Genomic DNA, 26,872 nt, shown 5'->3' with positions numbered 1-26,872 from the left:
ATGACAGTCCTTTCTGATGTCCGACATGGGGCACGACCAAGGGTTGAGGTACCGGCAGCTCTGACCCAAGTGTGTTAAAACATTTTTGCTATACGCCCTCTGTATATTAGTTAGGTTGTCCATGGTCACCACGTTGGTCCATTTGCTTGTGTGGTGGTGTTACGTGAATCCTCATGTACAGTCTGTATTCCCTGCGGTGATGTTCATCGTCTCTGGGAGATGTGTCAGGACTATCATGCTGCTGTATTTGATATTGTCGGCCTATGACACGATCATACCGCTGGTTAAGCTGGGATTTGTACGCAGCATTGTTGTTTATTAGTAACCTCACCCGATCTACGGGCAAGACAGGGGAGGAGACTTTCTCCGCTTTGGAGAATTCTGAATGCGCTTGGGATGTCCCAGCCAGTTTGCTCTTATTGTTCTGTCTCCTGAATGTGTCCAGCTGGATTTGTATGCAGCGTTGTTTTTTATGAATAACCTCACTCAATCTATAGGCAGGACAGGGGGGAGGCTTTCTCAGCTTTTGAGGATTTTGAATATTCTTGGGATGCCCAAGCCAGTTTGTTCTTATTGTTTGTTATGTCTCCTGAATGTGTCTCAGGTCTTGTTCAGGGTTACACAAAGTTTTTTTAAGGATAGCACCCAGAGATCTTCCCCCAGGGCTGGAGAGTTATGAGTGGCAGGGGTGTGTGGGAGAGTATGGGCAAGTGGCTAGGACAGTGGTCTCCTCCAATGCTTTTTTACCCCCAGACAAGTGACATGGCACCCCATAAAGAAACGAATTGGACAATGATGGGACTAATTTCCAAAACGCCTCATAGACACCTGGGCCAAAGGACGTGGCATCGAGGGGTTACATCACATCTATCATGCAGTTCACTGGACTGCTAAAAACTACGCTGAGAGCAACGGAGGGTGGGACCTTCCAACAGTGGGATTCTCACTTAGCAAAAGCCGCCTGGTTAGTTAACACTGGAGGATCTGCCAGCCGAGCTGGCCCTGCCCGGTCACAACTCCCGCACACTGCAGAAGGGGGCGAAGCCCCTGTAGTGCACGTGAAGATTGTAGCAGGGGAGGCAGTCTCGGGTGGTCCTGCTTCAGGCAAAGGCAAACCCCTCCGCGGGATTGCTTTGGCTCAAGGACCTGGGTGCACTTGGTGGGTGATGCACAAGGATGGGGAATTCTGATGTGCACCTCAAGGGGATTCAATTTTGGGTAAGAACAGCCGCTGAATTAAATTGAATGATATACTAAGTTCAAAAGAAACTGACAAGGGTTCTCAGCGGGCCTTTATAGTACTTACGCAATTTAAAGCACTCTCTAAAATTGTTTCATTTTATGTTACAACTCTTTGAACAAAACCATGCCAGACAGTTAATTGCTACAAAACGTTTAAAAAGTGTCAGCTACCCCTATGTGCTTAAAATGAAGATGGGAAAATAGTGCAGGCCTTCTGTGGCAGTGTTTTTGGAGCAAGATTTGCCTCTGATTAAAAACCTCTCTGTCTTGGTTTTGCTGTGGCAAAATCATAATCCTGCCATGGTCTGCTGGCCGTTAGCAGTTTGGAGTCAGCCAGAGCAGCTGACCTGAGTGGGCTACCCGTGTTGTATCCCAGGCCAGAAACCTCTCGCTCGTTGTAGAGGGGAAGGTTTGATGAAGGCAGGGAGGCCTCCTGCTCTTCTGTATTTCTCCCCTTGTTTCTCCCCACCCCTGCAGGGAGGGTCTCACCATTCTGCTTCTGAGGATTGCTTTCCAGTTTATTGTGATGGCCGTGCATTATAACTGATTATAACTTCATTTGTTTTATATTAGCATTAGTTTGGCCAATTCATTAAATCCATTTTAATTTCAACTTGTGAGTCACCTCTCCTTTTCCTGATTCCTCCTTATTGGCTGAGGAGATGTCATCGGGTGATAGAGCAACTGCTATAGTTTAGCCCTGGATGCAGCCTAAATGTCAAGGAGGATACTTATAGTCTTCTGTTTCTATGGAAATGAGGAACATAACTAAGTAACTTTCTTTTGTGTAGTTTCAAGGTTTGTGTAAGTCAGAGGAAAAGCTTTCATTGATTCCAGTGATTTCCGAGTCATGCTCTTTATGGGCAAATGTTCAATAGTAATTACCAACAAATGACTTCATTTGATTCAGAAGCTGTTGGACAGAGTTAAGAAAACACAACACTCAAGGTGTTTGTAGCTGTTAATGAATATACCAAAAAAAAAAAAAATCCAAAAAACCAACAAACCCCCCAACCAACCAAAGATCCACGAGGCAGAACACTGTTTCATCACCTTGCACGAGGCAGGGCAATGCCTAAGTTCAAGAAGACAAGAGGTGAAGGAACAGATCAACATCAAGTATGTTGTGTTAGCCTAGATATTTTTGAGACGTGGTTTATTGCTCTCCTACATGAAATCATGAGCAGAGGGTAGTTTTGGTGATGGTCTTTTGCAGGCGATATTGAACAGAAATACCATTAAGATGTGCACTTCACAAAGGCAAGTTCCTCACCATTTGTACTTCTGCTCAAAGGTTCATGTGACCAGGCTGTAGAAAGAAGGACAGTATATGACTTGAGGAACATGATTCTAAGGAAAATCTATTAGGTGTTGCTTTTTATGCTGAACCAATACTGAAGCAAAGCTTTGTAATGATTCAAAGATACCTTGTGAACCTGCAGGTCTTGTCTTTTCATATGGAATTGTGAAAATTGTTCTGGAGTTTGTGCTGATGACTTTGCATCTTCAAAGCTTTCTGAAGCTTTTGCCTATTGGATGATTTTTGCCCTACTTAATGTCTACCACCATTGTGTGCGGTGACTTTTAATCCTGCTGTCTGAATCTCCCATTGGAGAAGCCCTTCTTACTGGTAATCTTAAATTTGCATTTCAAGTTTGAAAGTAGTAAGAAACTTAGAATTGCCACTAGTTTATTATTAAATATTTCTCTTTCTATCTAGTTGTTTGTAATTTCAGGTGAATTCTCCCATGTTTTGTGAGGAAAAAACTGGCAGCATTTAATTTTTGAGATATACTGAGAAGCAAAATAATTAGTAGGAAAAGTGAAATAATACATTTTAACTGGAAGAGAGTATGTCATATGATTAATTCAGCCAAGAGAGTGTACTAGAAGACTGATTTTATATCAGTTACATATTGTCAAACACCATGAAGTATTCTTAACTGTACTATTTGATACGCAGATTTCAGACAATTGGCCTGGGTACAGTCTGGATTTGTTCACTTATCCTCAGCACTACTACGGAGATCTGGAATATGTGCTCATACCTCACGGCATTATTGTTGACAGGTATGTGTAGAATGAATGTTACAAAATAAATTCTTTGGTCAGTAGTAGTAGTATTTTTTATAAAGCCTGTCATCCACAGACAATGTGTTTATAATGTTTGTCCTAAAATATTATATCAGCAATTATAAAAAAATACTTTCATTGTGTAATTTGGAAGGTAAATAAATGCTTGAAGTTTAGGAAGTGCTGGACTTGTAGTTGTATTTGCAATTCACTGTCTGATTTCTATCACCTAATTAGTGATTTGGGCATTCAATGAGACAGGGGTCCCAGAAAAAAGCAGAGTGTGATCACACAGTGAAATTGGCACTGGAGTGTAAATTACAGGAGACTTGAACTGAAGGTGAAAGGCCAAGTACAAAACTTTGTATATAGTTATACTTGAAGTCCCACTTGCACTCTAACCATACTGTGTTTTTAATACAAAAAGGAGAAAAAAATCTGTGTTCAGTTATGTCAACTTTGGCAACCCCCTAGTACAAGTCATTAATGCCGATTAACCTAATAGTTCCTGATTCCACCATTGACTTCTGCCCTTCAACACAACCAAAAAGTGTGTCATGGACTGTTTGGGTCCAAATGCAAGGCTTGGAGGGTGGCAGTGGGAAAGCTTGACCATCTCTCATTCCTTACCTTGCAGTAGTTCCCATGTGCTCTCAGTGTAGGCATTTGATAGTGCTTTGTATTTGTGGCAGTCTAATTCAGTGTTCATGCTCAGTTACTATTTTGATGCTTTGTTTAAAAATCTTATGAAAAAGTTACAAAATGGAAGTGGTAATTTTCCACAGTGTATTTACTGGGAATATCTGGATGGAATTTCGTAAGATGTTTTCAGCCTGCAGCTTTCTATCTACAATATTTAAACAGCCAGTTTCAAGTACTGAAATTATTGGAAGTCCTTGGAAGAAGATTGTGAACATTCATCATAAGGAAGAGTTATGACTCTTGTACTTGTGTGTTGGTTAGAGTCAACTGACTTTTAATTCCTCTTTTCAAATAAATATGTTACACCTTGAGTACTCATAGAATTCAGTATAAATTTGTTCGAAGTAAGCATTGAACTCCAGTGTTGTTTTTGTCCTCCATCAGAATGAACTCCATGAGATTGATTCTGTTCTAAGGAATAGGACACAGAACTGAATATATTGTGATTGTGAAAGATTTTCATGTAGGAAGAAGGCTCACCACTTGAAAAAATTCCCTTGTCAGTTGGTAGCAATTAAATAAGAGGTTAAAAAACTGTTATCTTTTTATTTAGAAATTGAAATAAGAATATTTTTCCCTATGCTGGAGTTTATATTCTTTTAAAATACAAAATGGTCTTTGAAATTTTTGGAAATCTCAGCTACTCAAAAAATCTGAGAAAGAATATAGAAAAATGAAAATCACCAGAGAAATGCTGCTTCTTAATGAGAGGTTTTCCCCATTATTCTCAGACTTGATAAAAGATTATAAAAGACTATTATACTAATCTTCAGTAATGTAAGTGAAAGTCTTTTACTAATCTTCATTCTTATATCAGTAAAAGAAATTATATATTTGAGGTCAAACAAGATAATCTAATGATACCTTTTATTTTTCAAATCTAAAAAGTATTAATTACTACAATGTGGAATTTACTTGAGAATCACGAATACAAAGATGTGAAAATGAAGCAACAGCTGTTGCTCATAACTAGTGTATTATCTTTTATTTACAGCTTATTCTTCTCTGGTACATGCACATGGGTAGTTTCACTGAAGGTCAGTGTATTTATGTAGTGACAAATGGATTCCCATGTTACAGTGGGTAGAGAAGAAAGTACGGAAAATGTAATCATGAAAGACATGGGATAAGTTAGAGGGTTATTTAATAAACTGCATCCTGTCAAGAAGTCTGCTCTCAGTGAAACTACTAATCTAATTCAGAGAGTTATCAAAGAACTTTTCAGTGGAAGTGTTTACAGAAAACAATACACTGAGCTCTTTTTCCTCAAAACATCAAACAACATTGTTCAGTTTTCTGTTGATACCTGCTTCACATCTAGAAATGACCTGGTTGCCTGTTTTAGGTCTGGAAGTGCCATCTACCTTCTTCTTTAGAAAGCAAAGTGACTTACGATAAGCATTCATGTTTGTTACTTTTATCTTGAGAATTTATGTACTGTCATGTTGCAGAAATGTATCTTTTGGTTTCAATCATCTGCCACACTGTGTTTGCAACGCAGTGTTGTCAATGAGAAGACAGATAGGGGAACCCCGCAATTCTGGGTTCATTGGAGCATAACCTTGATTATTCTCATGAGTGTGACTCACTTAAACTCTTTGCACTCTTCTCTTTTGCTGTATGAATTAGTGATAAAGTACATTCTTTATAAAATTTTGATTGATGCTATATTTCTTTGTAGTAATTGTTTATATTTTTATTAAAATTGTAGGGATTGCATCTTCCAAAGTCTATCGGTATGAAATACTTCTCATAATTCTTTTCCCTATCTTTCAATTCATTTATTGTTCTTGCTTAGTAACTCACATCGCAAGTTAGGGAATTGTACAGGAATATTTTATATTGATGTTTCATGTAAGGTAAAACTGAAGGCTAAGTTGCATTCTTTACTCCAGAGTCTCTGAAATCCTTGCATCCATCACTCTATGTCAGCCTGCCCTGAACTTGATCCAAACCCAGTCACGTCAAGACACTTAAACAGACTGTCAGTCAAACTATATGCTCACCATAGTGTGTGCTTGTAACCACATGAAAAGTATACCATGAGCTTAAAAAATCTGCATCTAATGTTATTTTATCCTTAATTTTTTTGCCCCAGGACAGAACGATTGGCCAAAGATATTATGCAAGACATTGGAGACAATGATATTGTGGTTCTCTGTGTCCTCAAAGGTGGCTACAAGTTCTGTGCTGACCTTGTGGAGCACATTAAAAATCTCAGCAGAAATTCAGAAAGGTTCATCTCCATGAAAGTTGATTTTGTTAGACTGAAAAGTTACCACGTAAGTCAACAACTTACTTATGTAGATTCTGGTTGTATGTTCATAATAAGTGGCGGGCTTTTGTAAACGGGATTTTTTTTCCCCCTCAAAATATAAGAAGTGTGAAAAATATCTTTATTGGAAAAATCTGGGAGATTTTCTTTCCAAATATTTGCTGATGTCCCTTTATGGATAGTATGAATGAGGATATGAAGCATCCCCAAGCTGGGTTTTTTGTTTTTTTTTTTTTTTTATTTTGTCTGTCTTCAGTTTTGGACAGAAAATCGTTCAAATTTCCATCATCTAAAGTGTCGGCAACTTGTTTGTTCTCAAAATTGTCACCAGTTCTGTCAAGTTTATTTCATTTCCCACCCACACCTCCACTTAGTTTGGCATAACTGCAATTTGATAAATCTATGTCTTATTCTAATGTTTAATGCCAAGTAAATGAAATGCTTTAATCTTCATAGCATTCAGTTTACATAGTAGCAAAATATACCACTAGATGATAGTGTTCTATAAGAAAATGAAACCAAATCCAGTGGTGAAGTAAGGCTCAAGGCTTCCTGTTATCTTCAGAGGAATTTTGCAATAATGATTCATTTTTTTCAGAGAGGCAATGTGTGTGAGATGAGTAGAATATGTGATTGCAATTTCTGTTTGCATAAGCTATACAAATGTAAATGTATTACCCCTTGTAGGGCACACTCCATAGTGAGGGAGCATTTCTAGAAGTAAGTTGTCCTAGAAATGTCTGAGGAAGTACACTAGAAAAAATGGAATGATAATACAGTTTCTCTCTGAGCACAAGTGCAACTTGCTGAGCCCAGTAGTTCCTACAATAATCCATTCCACAGACAGAGGTTGGTTGGTTGGCATTTTGCTCTGGCCCCAGTGACCATAAACTTTTCTGAACTCTCACAAATCTTGTCTGAACTTTATTTTAAAGTGGATGAGAGAGTTTTTTAGCCATTTGGTTAGGTTATGTTTCAAGAATTAGTCAGGGCTATGAAGTATTATATTAGTGTTATACTAGCATTATACAACTTCTAGCTATTCAGCAATATTACAGAACTAATTAATAAAGTAAAATTTTGTAATGTTTGTCTTGCATAAAGGCACATGAAAGTTGTACTCAGACTTCTTCAGTGTAGTAATGATTGCACTTCAATAACACTGCTTGACAAATAGTCGAATTACTTAAATTGGTTTTTATTTTGTAGCTGGCATATAGGTAACGCACATGCTTTTCCTATTGGGTTATCTCTTATCCAGTATGAAGATACTTTGGTTCTTTCCTTGGTGACAAGTCAACTCTTATTAGCCATACTAACCCATAACCAATGTGTGGCAGGAGATGTACACCACAAAGTGTGGAAATCTTCATGTCATTGCTTAGGAAATAAGACAAAAGTGTGTTATATCAAGCTGAAACAGCAATACAAATTTCGTTATGCAAGGATGCAATTATCAAGAGTAAGACCTAGATGATCCTAGCATTTAAAGGCTGTGTATATTTTGGATCTTAGCCTCATGCTTTAGCAGGAAGGTAGATCCTTATCTAGAACTAGTGCTTGCATCTAGTTTTTAGAGAATTAATCCTTTATTTTCTTATAAGTGCTTCCAAACAGGTGTCATGTATTTAGAGTCTAGCTGTGCTTGATATCTGCCTGGGCTTGAGAAGCCGAATGACACTGCCATATAAATTTGAAATGACATTTAAATTGGTAGATTCTTTCCATGAGATATGCATAAATGTAATGCTGGCTAAAGTACCAGTACCTGCCATCCTTTGCATTTTGAGCTACTGTTGTGTCCTGTACAATTGGAGGTTTTAGAGAACATACCCTTGTCAACACAGCCATGGCCAGAAAACTTGAGGAACTTGCTGTTACTAGTTTGAGTAACTCTTTATCCTTGTCTTATATGGCACTCCTAAATTCCCAGTTTGTTCTGTAATAACATACCTCTCACAGTGTTTTATACTTTAGTCAGAGGCAAATAATTACAGTTTTAGAGGTAAATCTCTACATGAAGTCTTGGAGCATCACTGGTTCCATTCCTTTGCTTCTCTTTGCCTTTTCTATTCCACTTTCTATTAAGACTCATTTCTGCTCTCTCTTCATATCCCTTTTTCATTTTATAGGCACTGTTCTTCTGACATAATCTATTCTGCTTCTTTTTACTAACTGTTCTCTGTTTCTCTCCTAAAGGGAGTCCTGCTGCTCTCAAAAGACTTCCTTCAAATATGTCTCTCTTACCCTCTCCAGCTGCTTAAATCCAACACCTAATTTCAGCTCAAACTCATGGGATTTTCAAATTGTCTCATTCCAACGTCAATACTGAAAGGTTAGTTGATTTTTAGAGGTTGCGGTTTAAAGTGGGATTTCTTGGTTTAATTGTGTAGCAAAAATGGGCTGTAACTGTTACCCAAAGTCAGGTCTTGGCATCAGTGAAAGTACTTCTGAACTGCAAAGTACAGGGGAAAACGTTGCACTTTGTCTGAGATACAGACATAATTACATTAAAAGGGGATTGCAAATATGACCAGTTTTACATGGGTCTTTGATTTCAAACCTGTCATCATATTCCAGAATTAAGACAATTAAATAGTATGTTAAGATGTGCTTTCATATTAATTAGCTGAAAGCTGGGCATGTAAGTTCTTCATACAAATTAATTGATTAAAAAAAAAAGCATAGAGCATAGTGCATTTAGATTCTCTGGATATTAATGAGACGAGTGGCTGCTTCTGCTTCCATAAGCAGGATGGTTTTATCTTTACTTTGCAAAGTATCGACATATGTGTGTAAGCCTGCATATTTTTATGAGAAACTTACCTGTGTTTTACAAGTGGTGTCTAGTTTCATTATCTCAAATTGACATGTCAGGTTTCTGAATTTAATATATATATACAGGAAATGTAGGAAAATACCATTTGCTTATTATTTTTAAAGGAAACCTGTGGGCGTGACCCGCTGGCCGGTCCGGGAAAAAGCCCAGTGAAACAAACTGGAATCCCACTTAGGAAATGGTAGCCTAAAAATAATGTGGTTCTATTGTTTATATTCTATGGACACCAGTATTAGTTCTTAGACCTTTAATAGGATTCCTGCAACTGAAACTGAAGGTGCAGCCTTGTCTGAAAGCATATTTTTATTTCCTCTAGAAATTGAACTGTATTTTTCCTTTTCTTTAGTTTTTTTTTTTCATTAGAATGCTAAAATGTTATAGTAGAGAAAAATTAAGGACTTGACAGATGTGAACAGAAACTTACAGGCTCAGATGTAGATCAATAAAGATAAAATTAGGTGTACTTAACTGTAAACTGTTAACTGGAAGATAAGTGTGTAGTTTTCTTCCATAGAAATAGGATTTTTGGAGAATGCCATTTCTGGTAGACTTATAGATGATAGAATATACTTGTTCTCATTTTAATTTTGTATGTTTAAATGAGCTCAAAATAAGGAGATTGTTTAAGTGGGGATTTGATCAGAGGCTGTATGGTGGCTTTACAAGCTTCTAGCACAATGGGCAAATTAAAAGAAAGCACCAAGGTGAGAGTTAGAAAATATGATTTCAGTAATGAACAGATGTGCAAGTATCACATAGACTTAAGGGTTAGAGTCAGGAAATAGTTGGAGATGAAAATAAAATCCAGTTATGGAAATTTGAGTGAGAAGCAGTAGCTCTGAGTTTTAAGAGGTAAAGAAAATATACTTTTTTGGAATGAACTGAAGTTGAGGAGCAATAAGTATAGTGGGTAAACAAGGAAGCACTAGAATAGTCCTTGCGTGAAGTATGATGCAGGTATGGAAAGCTGCATGCCAAGTTCTAGAGGAAAACAATGTATTCTGGAAACACTGATGTAAAAACTGATAAATTTGGCAGCTTCTTAGGTATTAAGTTCTAAGACATTGGATTTTAATATAACATAAATTAGGAACTGTGGAATTGACTGTGGACATTTTTAAGTTTAAAACTGGATGAATAAAATTAAATATATTAAATTTTTACCATGCTGAATTTTTTTCCTGAGTTAATTCTCCTCCACAGGAAATCAGAGCTCTGAGGTTGAAAGGAGGTGAAAGTGTTAGATTGATAGAAGAATTCAAAGTTATTTCAGAAACATGGTAGTTTGAGTCAAGGATGAAAAGTAATGGGGGAAGAAGTTGGTCTTGAGAATGTTATCTAAGGAGAATATGACACCAGCAGCAGAGGCATGAAACATGGATCCAGAAATTCTTTCATATGTTTATGATATTGATAGCTTTAGCAGATTAAAGAACTAATTAGGAAGAATCCAGAGGAACAGGAGGAAGCAGGAAGGTGTTTTACTGGGGTGTTTACAAATTCATGGGTAGGACTAGGTAAGAAAGAATGTTTGAGGATGCACCAAAAGAGAGTGAACAAAGGAACAGAAGGATGTGGGTGTCATGAAGAGAGGGACTGAGTGGGATATGTTTTAGTAAAAAACATAGCAGGAGAACCATAGTAGAAGAGTAGAGTGTTTGCAAACAGTAATTAGAACTTCTTTTTCTTCAGTGTGGAAGAGACAATTTAGGACAGGCTGATAAAGGTAAAGGTGGAGATAGAGCTTGAGATGGAAGATGATATTCTGGCTTATCAAGTCTAATCCCCTGCTGATAGATGCAACAGTATCACCTAACCCTGCTCCATGGGTGTGCCAAATGTGATCTTTAAACCAAAGGTCAATTTTGAAATGGAATTGGAAAAATCAAGTGGAGAAATAAAGTATGCAGAGTCTGTAGACTTTCTTGAGAAGTTCTCAGCAACCTGGCAGTAGAAAAGAAAGTAAATGTGTGTGAATTCAGACTTCTTTAGTGGGCAGATGATGTGAGCTAAAAATGAAAGGAATCATGCTGAAACATCTTGTTGAAACTGGTGGTGGGTGCTGGTGGAAAAGAGGAAAAACATCACATAGAAAAGTGATTAGGCAGACCAGTGTCCTTTCTACATACATTGCTACCTGTTCTTGTAAAATATTTAGTATTCCCATATGGTTATCCATAGATGTCTATTTAATTCTCTTAATTACTGTGTTTTACAAAGTCAGTATAATAGTAAATCTCACATTTTGGGAAGGGCAAGAGAATCTAGGTGGCATAACTTTTTTTTTTTCACTGAAAACCATGGAGAGCTAAACTAGGCGTGAGATTGATATTTTTCATTAAGACTTTTGTGATTTTGTTATTCCTGAGTGGACTGAAGTGACAGAAGACCAGTCATATCTGTTATTTTGAAATAGCACTGTTAACAATAAGCTCTGATATTTTGAGTAAGTTTGAGACCCCACTTGGAGTACTGCATCCAGCTCTGGAGTCCTCAGTATGGGAAAGACATGGACGTGTTGTAGAGGGTCCAGAGCATGGCTAGGAACATGATTGGAGAGATGGAACACCTCTTCTATGAGGAAATGCTGAGAAGGTTGGGGTTGTTCAGCCTGGAGAAGAGAAGGCTCCAGGGAGATCTTGTTGTGGCCTTTCAATACTTAAAGGGAACTATAAGAAAGGTGGAGACAATCTTTTTAGCAGGGCCTGTTGTGATAGGACAAGGGGTAATGATTTTAAATTCAAAGAGGGGAGGTTTAGACTAGATATAAGAAAGCAGTTTTTTACAATGAGGGTGGTGTAACACTGGCACAGGTTGCCCAGAGAGGTGGTAGATGCTCCATCCCTGGAAATATTCAAAGTCAGGTTGGACCCTGGGGCTCTGAGCAGCGTGCTCTAGTTTCAGATGTCCCTGCTCACTGAAGCGGGGTTGGACTACATGACGTTTAAAGATTCTTTCCAACCCAAACTGTTGGTTCTATGAAATTGTGCAATGCATTTCTGAAAGAGGGTAGTAGATGAATTGTGGGTAATCAGGTTATACATGGGTCGCTCCAAAAGTAATGCCTCCTATTTCCATGTAATTTCCATGGAAACTACAACAGATACAAAGAGCACAATAACATTGTTTGATAGAGCAAATTCTCGGCTACAAAACACGATTTTTCAACACAGTCCCCCCCCGGGCTGTGTGTTCTCCCCAGTGGTGAATACGAGCCTGCCTGCCGCGCTCGTAGCAATCTGCACCAGCAGAGGGGACCCACTGTCACTGTCACCACTGCTGGAACGCACCACCCACCCCCTCGCTGTGCTGACACCCACTGTTTGGTGCCCATAAACGTTCAGCAAGTGTTGATGGATGCCAGTGGGTGCAATTTTTTCCACATGGGGGAATTCAGTTACACCCCTTTGCTTCATACGCACTGTCATGTCAGATGCCATTTTGTGAGATGGCCCCTCTGCTGCCATCTGTCACACGGCAACAAAATTTAACAGAATATTGGTGGGAAGGTTCAACCTCTACTGCCGTACCACCAACATCTGCCTCTGACGTCATGGGCCAGCATAGTAAAATGTGAGACATTGATTTTGGAGCAGCCCTCGTGCATCGTAATTGTTAATTTCATCTTGAGCACAGTTTATTATGGAATATTGATCTGTTTTCCATATAGTGTCTGAGTTGCAGATTCTAGAAGTGCATTTTTCATCTTTGGATGCCAAGAAGATGTTGAAAATCATCCTGAAAAACATGAATTCACTTCAAAGAAATGTTGCTTGCTAGTCACTTGGAGGAAGCTTTTAGAGGATTATGTGGATTTGGTCAATTCATGTAGTTCTTTAAAATGAATACGTTATTTATGGTTTCCAGAACATAACTAATAAAAAAAGTGAGCCCTGAATTATTATCCATGCACAATGGTTGCATTGAAGTCTGTTCACAAACACATCCATTGATATTATCTGTTTCCTCTTCAGCTTCCAGTTGCTTGAACTATATTTACAACTGTTGATTATTAATCTTGGCATAAACAGGACCATGAGTGCTGCAAAAATTCTGAAAACAAGCAACAAAACAGGCATTGTTTAGTAGAAATCTGAATGTTTTTGCTATATGAAATCATCTCAGTAAATAGTTTTGCTAAATCTCTCTACTGTAGGAGTAAGGAAACAGAGGGAGTCTATAATGAGTCAGTTGAAAGCTGGCTGGTGAATGTAGTAAAATAATTTATTCTTGTGCTGTGTAGCTTTAGTTCTCATACACCACTACTAAATACTTACATCTTTAAAACCTGTACAGCATGAGGCATCAGACTATAATCAGAGTAGAGAATGGTGTGGAATGTACGTTCCTGTTTTGCATAATAACCTGCTTTTATTCACTATAATTTTACTGTATAGAACTTGTTTTCGGAAGATCTGTATGAACTTTACAACTGAAAAAGATGTTGTAATCCTGATCCTAAAAAGCAAGTAACTTCAAAATGGTTTTATTCATTTAGCAACACAAAATAAATAAATAAGTGTATTGCTTGCATTTAATGATTCATATCTATACCCAGCCGCCAATCACCAACCCCCCAAACAATCATTGTTTATCTCCTGTTAGTCATGAAAACACAACTTATGATCTCCTGGGAAAAATGTATGTTCTGAGAAGAAAGAGAATCCACATTAGCTTTTGTACTGACAGCTTTTCTCTTGGGCAGGTTGTGAGTTCCTTTTGTTTTACTTCATGTGCACAGTTTAGCTGATAACTGTGTCATTTTCTTGATGCTGAGTAGCCATGAAAGAATTGCAAATTGGAGCCTACCTGGTAGAATTAATTCCTATCAACTTTTAGGACAATTTCTGCTATAATTTCATGGGATTGAACTCCAAATTATCTGCAAATTCTCAATTTGACATGTAAATAAACAGCTTCAATGTAGGCAAAATGTGGTTTATTTATTTGGAGAGAGGTTGTGCATGTACTGGACATTAAAGAACTACAATATACTCTTTTCACCTTTCTCAGATGCATGGCTTGCAGTCAGCATGGTAGACAGTAAACACCTGTACAAAGAATTTTGCAGCATGATATACTTTTAGAAGCTAATGGGCAACAAAAAATATGGCATTCATTTAGTCCACAGAAGCTACCAGTGTCAAGGATGCGGACCACAAAGTGATTGCTGTCCTGAGAAATGTGTTCTAGTGATTGTAGATAGTGCTGCCAAATAGATGTCTTATGGGCAAGCAAAAGATGGGAGATTTGGGACTGGAAATCTACTCCTAGAATTGCCAAAGGGATTTGATCTCTGGGTACTTTTCCATGTCTGTGAATGGATAAAATGGCATTTGCATCTTAAACTAGTACTATCTTTTTTGATTGAAGGCTCCATGAAATGCTCAAACCTGCTAAAACCAGCAAAAGGTCCTTTACAGTTCCAAGCCAAAGATAGTCCGAAATATTTAAGTGGGCACTGATGCTATCTCTGTATCTCTGATGCTTGATTAAGAAGGTGAGGAACAGCGAAAACAGATCATATTTTGCATGGATGGAATGTTTGGAGATGTTACAGTTCACAGTCCTCATAACTGTGTCCAAATGTTCATTTTCCAAGTGTTAAGTTTTGTTTAAAAATAGAGTATTTTTCATGAAAGAAACAAAAAATGCTTCTGCAATCAGCAAAGTCTTACTGCAAAATGTCAGCCTCAGAGATGCTAAAACTTTTGAGAGAAATAGCTAAAAATGTTAGTAGTGGATGTTGTCCCCAAAGCTTTTTCTTGCAACTAGCTGATGTTTTTAAATGTCTTTAAAGACATTTACAAAAATGTAATGAGAACGGCAGTTTCACTGATTAAGTGGCTGGTGTTATTTCAGGCAACTTTGAGAATAAGCTATCCTGCCACATTCTGCCATATCTGTACATCAGGTACAGAGAGTGGTTTGGTGTGAAAACTAAGATGCTGAAAATAGGTCTCTTTTCTAATTACATCTTCACTGTCTGGAACAACGGTGGTCTCCAGCTCCTCGGTGACTGCAGTGCCCTTCTGCCAGTCACACTTGCCAGCTCAGCTGCTTCCTAACCTGTCTCAGCCCAGATGAGACCAGTTACAAAAGACTTTCTGTTTGAATCACTTCAGCTTGCTGGATTCAGTTTTACTGCCCAGGTTCATACATTAATCTCAGCCTGCCAGTAGCCCCTGTCAGGAGAGTTATAAGCAGCTGGGGACAGCTCGTGGGCAGTAACTTCTGATCAGCACAGCTTCTGCCGGCAAAAGAAGTCTAACCATAGTCAAGGGATCCTTGTTACCAGGTGTGTAAGCTTCAGACCCCTTCAGACCTCTCCTTTATTGGAGAGATGCTCCTCAGAGGTATCAGAAGGAGCACGGATATTATTTCAACCCTAATTATTTTTGTGAACCAACCTACTTTTCATAGTATTTTAAGTCAAACTGAAGAAGGCTGTACTGCATGTAATAAAATGTGACCTTAAAATCCAGTGTTGTGAAACTTCTCAGATCTGGAGGCAGATACTCTCCTTTCTAGCCATCTACGGCTTCCATTTAATGTGATGGCAGAGTTGTGAGATACGAGAACTTAAATTCATCACTCACTCAAGGTTGTCTTGAGTATAAGAAAGAAGAAAGTGTTTCTGATTAAGTTATTTTATTTAAAACATACAGTGTTTTCATGTTGGACACCGCTTAGGGGCTTGGAGTGTTACTAATAATATAAGTAGGCGTTAATTTGTGGGCATAGTTCAGGAAAGGTCATAATAAGCCTGTCACACAGTCAGTTTATCAAGTTTATCTGTAATAGACTTACTCATAGAAGGATGATCTCTGTAACTGTATGCAGCAGATAACACACCTACACTCCATTTAAATATGTTAGCACCATCTGAATTCTTAGTGATTTTTTTAAAGTATGAGTAAGTGTTTCAGTGACTCACATCTAAAAGATTTGGGGGAACCAAACAGCTTAGCCGGAGGAGAACTGAGTAGGAAGTGGCCTGATTGCCGTGGGGACAGAATGAGAACAGATGTGGCAGTGAAGGCAGAGTGGTACTGAGCTGTACCTCAGCTCTACAGTAATACCAAAATATTGTTTTAAAGCTTTTATTGGGCGTAGAAAAGCAACTAATTACTTGCCTTGTCAAGATGCTTTTCATTTTTATCTATTGTTCCCTGCTTAGGTATTGCTTTCCTTTATACTGATTTTTGATTTTAAGCTGTGGAATTCTTTTTTCCAACTGAAAATATTTACATCTTTCCTGTCTTGTGGGTTGATATTCTGTTCTTCTGGACTTCAGATCTAATACAAACTCCACAAGAGCTGTTTTCTAATCTTTGTGGGGAAATTTGTCTCCCCAGGGTCACATTTTTCTAACAAGCTGTAATGTTTTCTTTTGAAAAGTGTTTCTCAATTTGAAATAAATGTTTTAGATTACAAGGTGTTACAGAGGTACAGCTACTATGTGTAAATGGAGTTTTATATCTGAAGTTAATTTTTCTTAAATTTTTCAATATGTTTTTTCGTAAGCTTCAATCTTTGGTATTTTTAACCAATCCAAGTTTCTGGGACATCTTGACATATGAGACTGTGGATGTTTTTAAAACTGATCACTTTTAGGACAGATTCAAAGCATCAAGGGATATATGTTTTTTCGTAAGCTTCAATCTTTGGTATTTTTAACCAATCCAAGTTTCTGGGACATCTTGACATATGAAACTGTGGATGTTTTTAAAACTGATCAGTTTTAGAACAGATTCAAAGCATCAAGGGATTCATTAAAATCATTCAAGAAGTCATCTTTTCAAAGAGATCCTTAAACTCTCCTGGATACAGTATCTGTGGTAAAGCAGTGGTTTGTTACAAAGCCTGAAAAACTGAATTTTAGTCTTAATAAAGTATTTTGCCAACAATATGTCAAGCTACTACTAAATTATGACGTGCAGCAATACTATATGTCATCATTAAAAGAGACTATAGCCTATTCTATAGTTTTCAGTCTTCTAGAAAACACTCTTCTGGTGTTTTTAGTCTGCTTTGCAAATTTTTACAGTGACAGGGAGATAGGCTCTTTTGGATAAGTAGGGTCCAGAACGTAATGGTTGCCAATTCTTTTGTACAAATAAGATCTGACAAGTTTGAAGTATCATGACATGTTTACGCATTGGAAAAAGAGGACCTTGATTACTTACTTGGATGCTAGTAATACTATTTAGTGTCTGTTTTTTTATATTAAGGTCTGAAATGGGGCAAAATTAATTAAAAGAAGCCAGAGGCTTCTAATTTTCTCAAGGAATTCTATGACTCTCTTTTACTGGTATCTTTTAAATACTGTTTCTTAAAACAGATCATATCATGTGCAATGTTCATGCGGTGCCACACCCCAGGGGTGCTGTAAGGCATAAAACAAAGAGGTTACTTTAAAGGGATATAGCAATTACAAGATGTACGGAATTATTGCAGTGCTTTTCTGTGTGATGAATACAAAATTCTTTTCCCTCCTCAATTGATAGGTAGAAGTCATAATATTTAAATAGAGAAGGGATACTATAAAATAACCTCACAAGAAAACTCACAAAAGATACGTGTGTTGTCAAAAGTTTCCATATTGTCACTAGCCAAGGGATTAATGTAGCGGTATGAAAGAGAGCGCTACTGAACTGTAGGAGTCAATGACACACTTAGTCTCCGGATTGCTGGAAGGCACTAAGCATTTGGGGTTTTCATCAGTCTCATCTCTGTGAATTTGGTTACATCTATCTATCTGTTTTCTCAGCCTGTGACTATTTGATAAATTTGAAGATTCTTCTACCTTCCCTTCCTTTTATCACCACATCCTAAGAACTGCTGATAGGTCAGAAGGTTTGTGCTTAGTCTAGAGAAAGCTGTTTTCTCATGTGCTTGCAGAACCCCCCAAGGGACAGGAGTACGGAACTACAAATTCACTGTATGATTTTTCACAATGTTCACTTACTTTTGTTCATTATTTTACAACACAATTAAAAAAGTGGGATAAGATGGTACATGTGGATCTAGGTGTCTCAACTGGCATGCTGAAATCCTCTGGTGATGCTGGGAAACATGACTTCTTGTTCGTGCATTTAATGCTAAACAGTAATTGGGTAAAGAGAAATACTCCAGTTATGTGGACTTGAACTCAAACTGACCTTTTCCTAGCTGAATCCAGTGTAGTTGGCCTTAACATGCTTGTTGTCCTTTATGATTTTTGCATTACCATAGCATATTAACAGGAGGAAGATTTTCCTTACACTCTTTAGCTTATGGTGGTCTTCTGAGAGCAGCAGAAGAAAAGAAGCCCAAGTCTCCTATTCCAAGAATGTGGTCTTGTATTACATTACAATCACGAAAGGTGAACGCCTCCTGGCAGTCCGAAATGAGTACCTGAGTAAGATTATGGCAGTTCTGGAGAGTATGCTTCCTAAACTGTTCTTTTGCCTGTAAGTTTTAAATATTATTTGGCTCCCATTTCTGGAGATGAAGTATGTGGTCCGAACCTCACCTCACATGACTGAGCAGCCCTATGTAATTGTTAGTTTTCTCATCCTGGAACATATGCAGATTTTATTTCTTTGTTTTAAAAATTATTTTACAGAATAAGAAGAAGTTATAGTACAAGGAAACTTCAGACTATAATCAGTGGAAACTAACCTGAGTTTTGAGGATATATTGTATTTCTGATTTATACATGATTCAGAACATTTGATATCACATGTTCTTGACCTCAGTTCTTGCTGATCTTTGTAAGTGTACAGGTACTGTTTGTGCCATATGGTTATAGGTGATGCTGCATTCTTACTGCCTCATTCTTAAACAAAATAACCCATTGAACCAATAGCAAGCCAATATATAAAACTTAACTGCTAAACTAGAAAGGAAAATATGAAATAATTTATTGTCTATAATCCTTATTAACCAAGTTAACTGGTCTAAATTCAGCTACAATTTGTAGCAGTTTGGCCCTTTTCCTGTAGTATTTCTTCATGTTTACGCCAGTAAAAAAACCTGAAATCATAGCTCTCTTTAGAGATTTTAAGGAAAGTTTTACTTGCAGTAAAACTACAGATGTAATCACGTATGCATTCATGGTTGTAGAAAATATTCTTTGTTGGAAAATATTTGAAATATCTTTATTCTGTATATCTACAGGACTTATTAATAGTTAGAAGTACAGTGTTGAATGCATGCTTCCAGCAAAATTAAAGAGTGTAAAGAACTTACAACTTTTAGTATTTGCCTCTAGCAAATGTGTTCTTAGCTGTTGGTATATAATCTGTATTAATCTGTGTTAACTGCATTACTACCGCATGTGTATTCACCTTTATTGGTGGTTGAGAGAGATCAATTCCAAATGCCTTGATCAGGAGCATAAAAGCTTCAATGGTAGGTTATGCTTTATTAAATATTAGAGAATCTCCATGGAAGCAACACCTATAAGGCATGAATTTTCTAGTATCTATTTCAAGATATCTTACCTTCTTTGGATTAAATACAGAGAAGGCATGCAGGAGTCCTGGTACACAAGAAATCACTGAATGTGTGAACAGATGATCGTAAGCAATCCAATTTATTAAGTGTAAAAACTTATTGTTGCTTGAGGAGTTATTTAAGCTGAATGATCTGCCTTGCTTTTACAGCAGGGAAGGAACATACACGTGTTACCACAGGTCAGCTGATAAGGAGTACCATGCTGACAGTAAATTTGTTGTCTTTCTCTGTCCAATGCCAGCTTCCTCATTCCAGAACTCTGGCCTTCCCTGGAACTGGATAGACTAGCCTGAATTTGAAGTGCTGCCAAACCTGTGTGATGGAGCTTTTAGTTAAGGAATAACAACAAGGAAGAAAAAGAATTAAAAATAAATGAAATATTCAAATTATTTATGTCATAGATCTAACCATAGAGAAATAAAATATGTCTTACCATGTAGTAACTAGAGCTCTGATAACTATACCTACACCAGTTTAAAATTTACTGTTGCAGGTTATCCTGGCAATAGCAATAAGGCAAGTCTTAGAGTAGCATGGCCGGTGGTGTGGTTACCGAGCAGCTCAGGAATGCAACTTTAAGGCTAACAGAGATACACAAAACTGTCAGTGCAAATGTACCTTTACTGTTCCTGCGGGATAGGTGATGTTCTGACAGTGGGTGTGTGCTAGTTTACTGTGTTTGATTTCCACTTGGTTCAGCATTGCTGGCTTGTTTGCAAGGTATTCAAAGCACCTCCTGCAGATATATCAGTGACCTGGCACTTGATCATTTTGAATGTGGGTGTGTCCCGGAGGTTGCAGACTGCCCTTTGGTATACATTTGATTCTGGGGAAGGGAAGGTATGCCTTCTGCACAAGTCTCCAGCTGAACAGTACTTACTATTTGTCCTCTGAGTGTTGCTACTTAAGCCTGGACAATGCTTCTAGTTGCCTAGAAAGAAGACTGTGACAGTCCAAGTTCTGATCTACACTCCTGAGGTCCTTTGTTCTTAGCTGTTGTTCTTTAGAGAAAAAACCCCAAATGTTGTCATTTCAAGTGTAAGTTGCTTGTAAGTACAGCATCTTATGTATTACTACTCCATTGATGTTCTTCTTACTTCTACTGGTATACTGAGGATAATTTCATAGCCTATACTTTATATAGTGTAACAGATGATGTAGATGCCATACTGACATTTCCCCCACCTACATATTCATATATTGAAGTACATCTCAGGAGGCAGTCTGCAAGGCAATTAAGTTTCATACTAGGGTGTCAGCATCCAAACTGGAATATCAGAATTTTCTTTTTAATTATTATGTTCATGACTGAGATGGTAGAGGATGGTCATGTAGCAAAAAGGTATCATAATTATTGAACAGTATATAATTTCAAAGCAGAAGTCTTCATAATTGCAGATACATCTATCTAAACTCTGCCAACACCTGCAATTAATTTCTGCAATGCTAGTTTTTAAGTGAAGAAAGCTTGTTATATTATGAACCAGTTTCCTGCAGCTAAGTCACATAGAAGTAATCATCTTCTATTTCAAAGTTGAGACATTGCTTCCATGGTTTAATTTTTGAAAGATATTAACTGGAAAGTAATTCCTTGTCGTATCTGCTCTGATTTCATCCGAGTATTATGTTTTTTCTTAACTGAAAAACATACCTGTAATATGTGTTAATTTGTATGCCAGAGTATATAGTTCTGCTTGGATTTGCTGTCATTTTCAGTTTCATGCAGCAGTGTATTGCAGCTGTGCTTCTGAAAACACATTTCTATTTCATAAGTCAGTTGTGTCCCTGTAGTGTTTCAAAGTCTCAGCTTTTCTTTACTGTATGAACTACCAAGACTTTTGTTCAAATCTTCATCATTCATTAACTCGGTAAATGTCTTCTCCCCTTTGGCCATCCACCTTGTTTCCTCAGTGTCATTCAAAATGCAGCAGTTCAGATCACCTTCACAGTTACTCTTAGCGTAGGCTATCCAGTTGTTATCCTTCCTGCAGTATCAAATGCAAGTTGTTTTATTGAGACTCCATTCTTATTGATCGCAAATCCCACACACATGAAATCCAATTGTTTTCATTATTCAGTGGATTAACCCTACAGGTAAATTTATATCTCTGCTTCAAGAATTTTAGAGTGTAGAGCCCTATTAATCATGCAGTGTAATGTTTTTGTAAAAAATGTGCAAAATCTGCTTGCTGTTACTTTTTTAGTGACATAAGTTGGAAGAAATACTAGTTTGGTTTTATGTTTTGAAATCTCTCCTCAAATATATTTCACCTAGATTAAAATTAAGCCTTTGAGGAAAACATGCAAGCAAATTATCCTGGAGTGGTGTGTGTGAGATGGAGCCTGAGTGGATACCTTGGGATGTTACTAATGGCAAGTAGTCAAGATCATTGCTTCTTACATAGCTGTGGTAAATGTGATTGAAAAGAAATTATTTCTGAGTGCTCAGCGAGCTCATCTTTTAAGCTGGGATTCATCTCACCTAACTTCAGATTTTTCACAGTTAGATTCTAGGTGTAAGTTACTTGCTGTAGATTTCCCATGTGGTGAAATAGATGATTTATGCGATCTACCTTGTTTTTTCCATTGATTGTGAAGGAACCCCAGGGTGCATAGATTCAGATGTCTTAACTTTCAGATACCTAAATTAGGAATAGATTATTTCTGTTTTAATGAAGACATTTCAAGGTCATGGGTCACCCTATGAGCACACAAGCAGCATAGATCACATGCAGTTAATGACAGTCTTAATGAAAAATAAAAAGGTGAGTCCACAGTGAATGTGGAGACTGAACTCTACTCACTCTGCCTAAGTGGACATGTCACACCAAACCTGTTGGTGAAGTGGTGCTTGACCCTTGCTTTTCAAACTCTGCCAGTTGTGGGTTTAAGTCACAGGCAGGAATTCTGTCCCAAGCATTTCACTTAGCCTTTAGGGAAGGGTAAGGAAAGCCTTAGAGATGCTCTGTATTCAACAGCTTGAGGTTCCAAGGGAGAGTGATGGTCAGTCAATCACTTCTTTTTGGTCAAAACCTTCCTGGAAAATCCCGTTGTAGAAGGTGGGATGATGGTATGAAGTGAGAGAGCTGTCCTCATAGGATTCCTTAGGTTGGTGGATCTGCTGTATCACCCAAGAAGCAGAAAGCAATGTGAAACTGGCTTGATGGTCACATCCTTCTTTGTTAAGAGTTTCCCTGATGATGGATTTAGAGAGGAAAACGTAATTCCATTTTTTGGAAGGAATTCCGTATGAACTCTGCAGACTATAGTAACTGGATGTGTGATAGTGACCTGGTGTCCATATTTCATCATTTAGTTATTCATTTAAACTGTTATGTTAGAGCTACTTTTTTTGCTGCGATTGGAGAACCTTTGTTTCACTGAGCCTCGTATTAATGTACTCCAGATTCTGTTTCTTTAGAAGAGTAACAGATGTTCACAGTTTGGTGCAATTTTCAGATGAGCAATTCTGTTTATAATAAATTTTCCTGAGACCACCCAACTCATTTCACTTGTAACTTGAACTACGTCCAAGTGTTGATCTCAGGAGATGTGAAAGAGATGTAATAATTCTGCGCCCCACCCAGTTCAAAAGACATGACTTAGTATAGCTGGAATTCAAATATCTATACTTCCAATCAACATAGAAAGTCAAAGTTATAACTTGCATGCCGTGAAAAATGAAGGTGGAAATAGCAACATTCTTGCTTTCATTCATTGAGTATTCGTAAGATCTGAAGATGTATATTGGCAAGGTCTGAATGAAATGAAGTTAGAAACCAAAGATGAACTAGTGAAAAAGCACAACACAGCAAGTAGAAACAAAGAAATTGAGATTTATCCTGAAAAATGCAGATTTATTAAACACAGAAAAAGAATCAGAAATGCAGTATTAAATATAACTTGGGATGAGGTGTAGGGATATGACACAGTACATCATGTCTTGTTAGAAAGAGCTGCAATAAATCTTGTGCTTCATAAACCAAAACAGTGTGATTTTGATATGTCTGTATCTCGGACATTATTTTTAGTGTCAAACATTTAACAGCAAAAATTGTCTTGACAGGCTATAGGGATGTTGGAAAGCAAGTATTGATGAACTTGTGTGACAGAAAGTGAACCTTTAATTCATGTCTCTGCATTTATAAGAAGCCCTAGAGACTCAATCATAACAGTTTCCAAGGTATGGAACAGCTCCCAAAGTAAAAAAAAAAAAGCTCTGAATGACTAGAGACCATGAAAATTAAATAAACAGTTCTGAATTGATAGTAATTGGTTCTGAATGAAACAGAATTCTTTTTTCTTCCCTGACATTTATTGTATACTTAACATTTAGTGCAGTGTTATTTTAAGATTACAAAATGACAACTCGGAAAAAAATCATTGAGAGGTTCCTATGGCAACCATAGTGTGTACATTATCTATATGAACATTATGATTAATATTCATTAATGTGACATTGTAGTATTGAGTCTGGTATTGCTGTTTGGCAGGTATGTATTTTACAATATGAGTTAATTGATGAATGTAGAGACAGTTATAAATGGCATTAAAATCAATTACCTCTTTTTCTTTTTTTCCGCAAAAGAATGGCTCTACTGTGTGATGCAAGTAATTTCTTTACATTTCTTGAAAGCACCTTGGCTGGAGGGTTCAGAGCTGCATTTATCTATGAGGTTTTTAGGCACAGCTCTGACAGCAATCCTTTTCCAGTCAGAACACGAGGATTTTCATAAAGGTGCACAGTTGTGTCACAATAGCCAATGTGCGAATATGCAGCTTGCCGGGATGCTGTGATCCCCCAACTCTCAATGGCTTTTGTGTTTGCTCAACTGCTGGCCAGCAACGAAGATGCTATTTCAGCATCTTCCTTTCAGCTGGAGCCAGAAATACCAAATGCAGAGGAAACAGTGCTGCTGTGAAGACTGCTGAAAGAGATTTTTTCTGTTGTTGTTGAAAATAAATAAATACATTAATCATTGCACCTCGTTATCTCTTCTTTCCCCACTCTTTTTCAACTAGCAGCTAAGGGCAAATTGCCTCTTCAGTAATTCTTGTGTGTTGGTTGTTAATGAAATTCCAGACTTTCTTATTTGAAAATGAAAAAATATTTTGTCACTGCCTTGGTTACACATGCCATGGTAGATATTAGAAAATACCTGCTTTTTATAGTCTTGTAATTGCATTGACTTGAATATGTCCCTGAGTTCTGAAGTGACCTGTCTTGCTCTGGAACAAAAGACTTACGCTTTTAAGCCTGAACATAAACTCTTTTCTATCTATCTCCACTTTTTATTTAGTTTAAAAATAATCTTCTGAGGGAATAAATTTCTTGCTTTCTTTTTCTTTCTTTACAAAAATAAGAGAAATATTAAAATCTATTATACACCATATGGGATGTAACCTTCATTCATGCTCTAGCTCTGTTTCCCAGGAAACCAATCAGAGCAGCATGAAAAGGATCTAAAGCTCCTAGATCCAGGGCAGAAAAAGTGAAGGCAGGTCTGAAAACTATCTTTTAAAGCAATGACTGCTAGCAATGACTCTTACAGAGCTGTGGTAGGAGAGTTTTTTGGGGAATCTGAGTAAAAGGGAAGCCTTTTGGTGGGTCTGTAGTGTGCAAACGTGGAGAAATTGTCATCTGGGCAATTCTGCAGCCTTTACTTGCTGTAACTCAGGAAGGCTGTTTGAATTTAGACAATCCATTCCCAACGGGACCACAAATAGTTCCTGGGGTTGTCAGATTGCTTGTAGTCAAGTGGCTGCAAAGGTGCCTTGGAAGTTCCTGGACTTCTGCCACCTGGCCTGTGAGGCTGGGCAGATGCAGCTTCCATATGCGCAGGCATGCGGGTGTAACTGCGCCGCATGGCAGGTGTGTGTGTGCTGTCTCTGCTGGGGCTGCTTTCTGAGGGGAAGCAGGAGAGCTTTAAGCCAGTATATCTGCTCCTACCTTGTAAGTCCTGCTGTCCCATTTATTCATGGAAAAACATTTAATTTCAGAGCACTAAATTTATGAAATAAAAGCTATTCAAGAAATTCAAGTATTGCATTTTTGTCAGTTGTTTGTAACGATGAAGCTTCCTGATGTTACTAGTAAACTACAGTGCCACATTGTGGTACTGCAGCTACTAGTAAAATTGGACTAACACTGTCTTCCTATGGGTAGGGAGATTAGATTAGCACATGCACCAATTTGTCAAAAACCCCACATTAACTACGCTTAGTTTTGCTCTTGTTTTCTCTGGGAAGTTCATATAGCCTAACCATGACTGTACATTTCTTAATCTTCTACCTTCTTTAAGGCCTCTTTTGTTTTCTCTTAAAAGTGGGGCTTCCATATGTTTCCCTTGTGTGATCTTACCTTTGCGTTCTGCTGATAATGAATGTGAGCTAGAGATGGTTGAGAATTTTCCATTAGAACAAATTTCAACTAGAAATGTCTCTAAAACAAATTTATCAAAAGTTTTTCCTGATTTAAAAAAAAGCACAACCTTTTCTAACAGGAAAATCAAAGCATACCATTCTGTTGTGTTTAGTTTGACCTGATAGGCAGTATTTTATTTTACAAAATTGACCTCAAGGATTTTATGAAAAAGAAAAAAAAACAACTTCTTGAAACTGTATGGCACAATGAAACTATTCTTGATAACAAGAGATAATTTTTGCAAAACTTTTTTTTTCTCCTGCAAAAAATCGTGAGTGAATTTCTTCAAAAATAGCTAAAGTCCTCTGTGTGAGTGACAGCTGTAAACACATTTTGCCTGTGTCTCTGAAGACTGTTCCAAAAAAAGAATATGCTTACAGGTGTTTGTTTGGTCCAGGGTTGAGATACTCCGTCCTCCTGTTGTGAAAGGGACAAATACGTTACTCAACACCTGTCATATTAAGAAATAGCAGGCAAGGGAACATTATTTATTTTAAAAAGAAAGATGTAACTTTTTCTACTTCAGTAAAGCCTGGAGCTTGATGTTAGCTTAAATACAACCAGGAGATAGTAGAAGCCACAGCAGCAATAGAGAGCATGGTTTGGTTATACATCAGTACTAATGAGCATTAGAAAATATTGGTAACCAAGACTGTGAAAAATCAAAAAAAAAAAAAAAGTCTGCACGTTTATACTTCTGTTTTACAAAGTTATATCCAGCTTCAAAGTTTCGTCTTTCTTCTTTCAGAACGATCAGTCCATGCAAGATATGCAGATAATGGGAGCAGATGACCTTTCAAAGCTGACTGGGAAG

The 26,872-nt window shown here is 37.5% G+C and overlaps 1 protein-coding gene across 1 annotated transcript; it reads left to right on the top strand.

Annotated features, from left to right (window-relative positions):
* On the top strand, positions 1-26,872 carry LOC104488645 (phosphoribosyltransferase domain-containing protein 1-like; the record flags this gene model as incomplete). Its single annotated transcript, XM_010142399.1, has 5 exons — positions 1-48; positions 1,595-1,639; positions 3,206-3,312; positions 6,116-6,299; positions 26,807-26,872. Coding segments are annotated over exons 1-5 (450 nt in total), but the record flags the coding sequence as incomplete, so codon positions are not given.

This window comes from Buceros rhinoceros, unplaced genomic scaffold (assembly GCF_000710305.1).
Source record: "Buceros rhinoceros silvestris isolate BGI_N320 unplaced genomic scaffold, ASM71030v1 scaffold17108, whole genome shotgun sequence".
Classification (NCBI taxonomy): Eukaryota; Metazoa; Chordata; class Aves; order Bucerotiformes; family Bucerotidae; genus Buceros; species Buceros rhinoceros.
The sequence above is the reverse complement of the archived record's forward strand: the minus strand, read 5'-3'. Positions and strand labels throughout refer to the sequence as shown.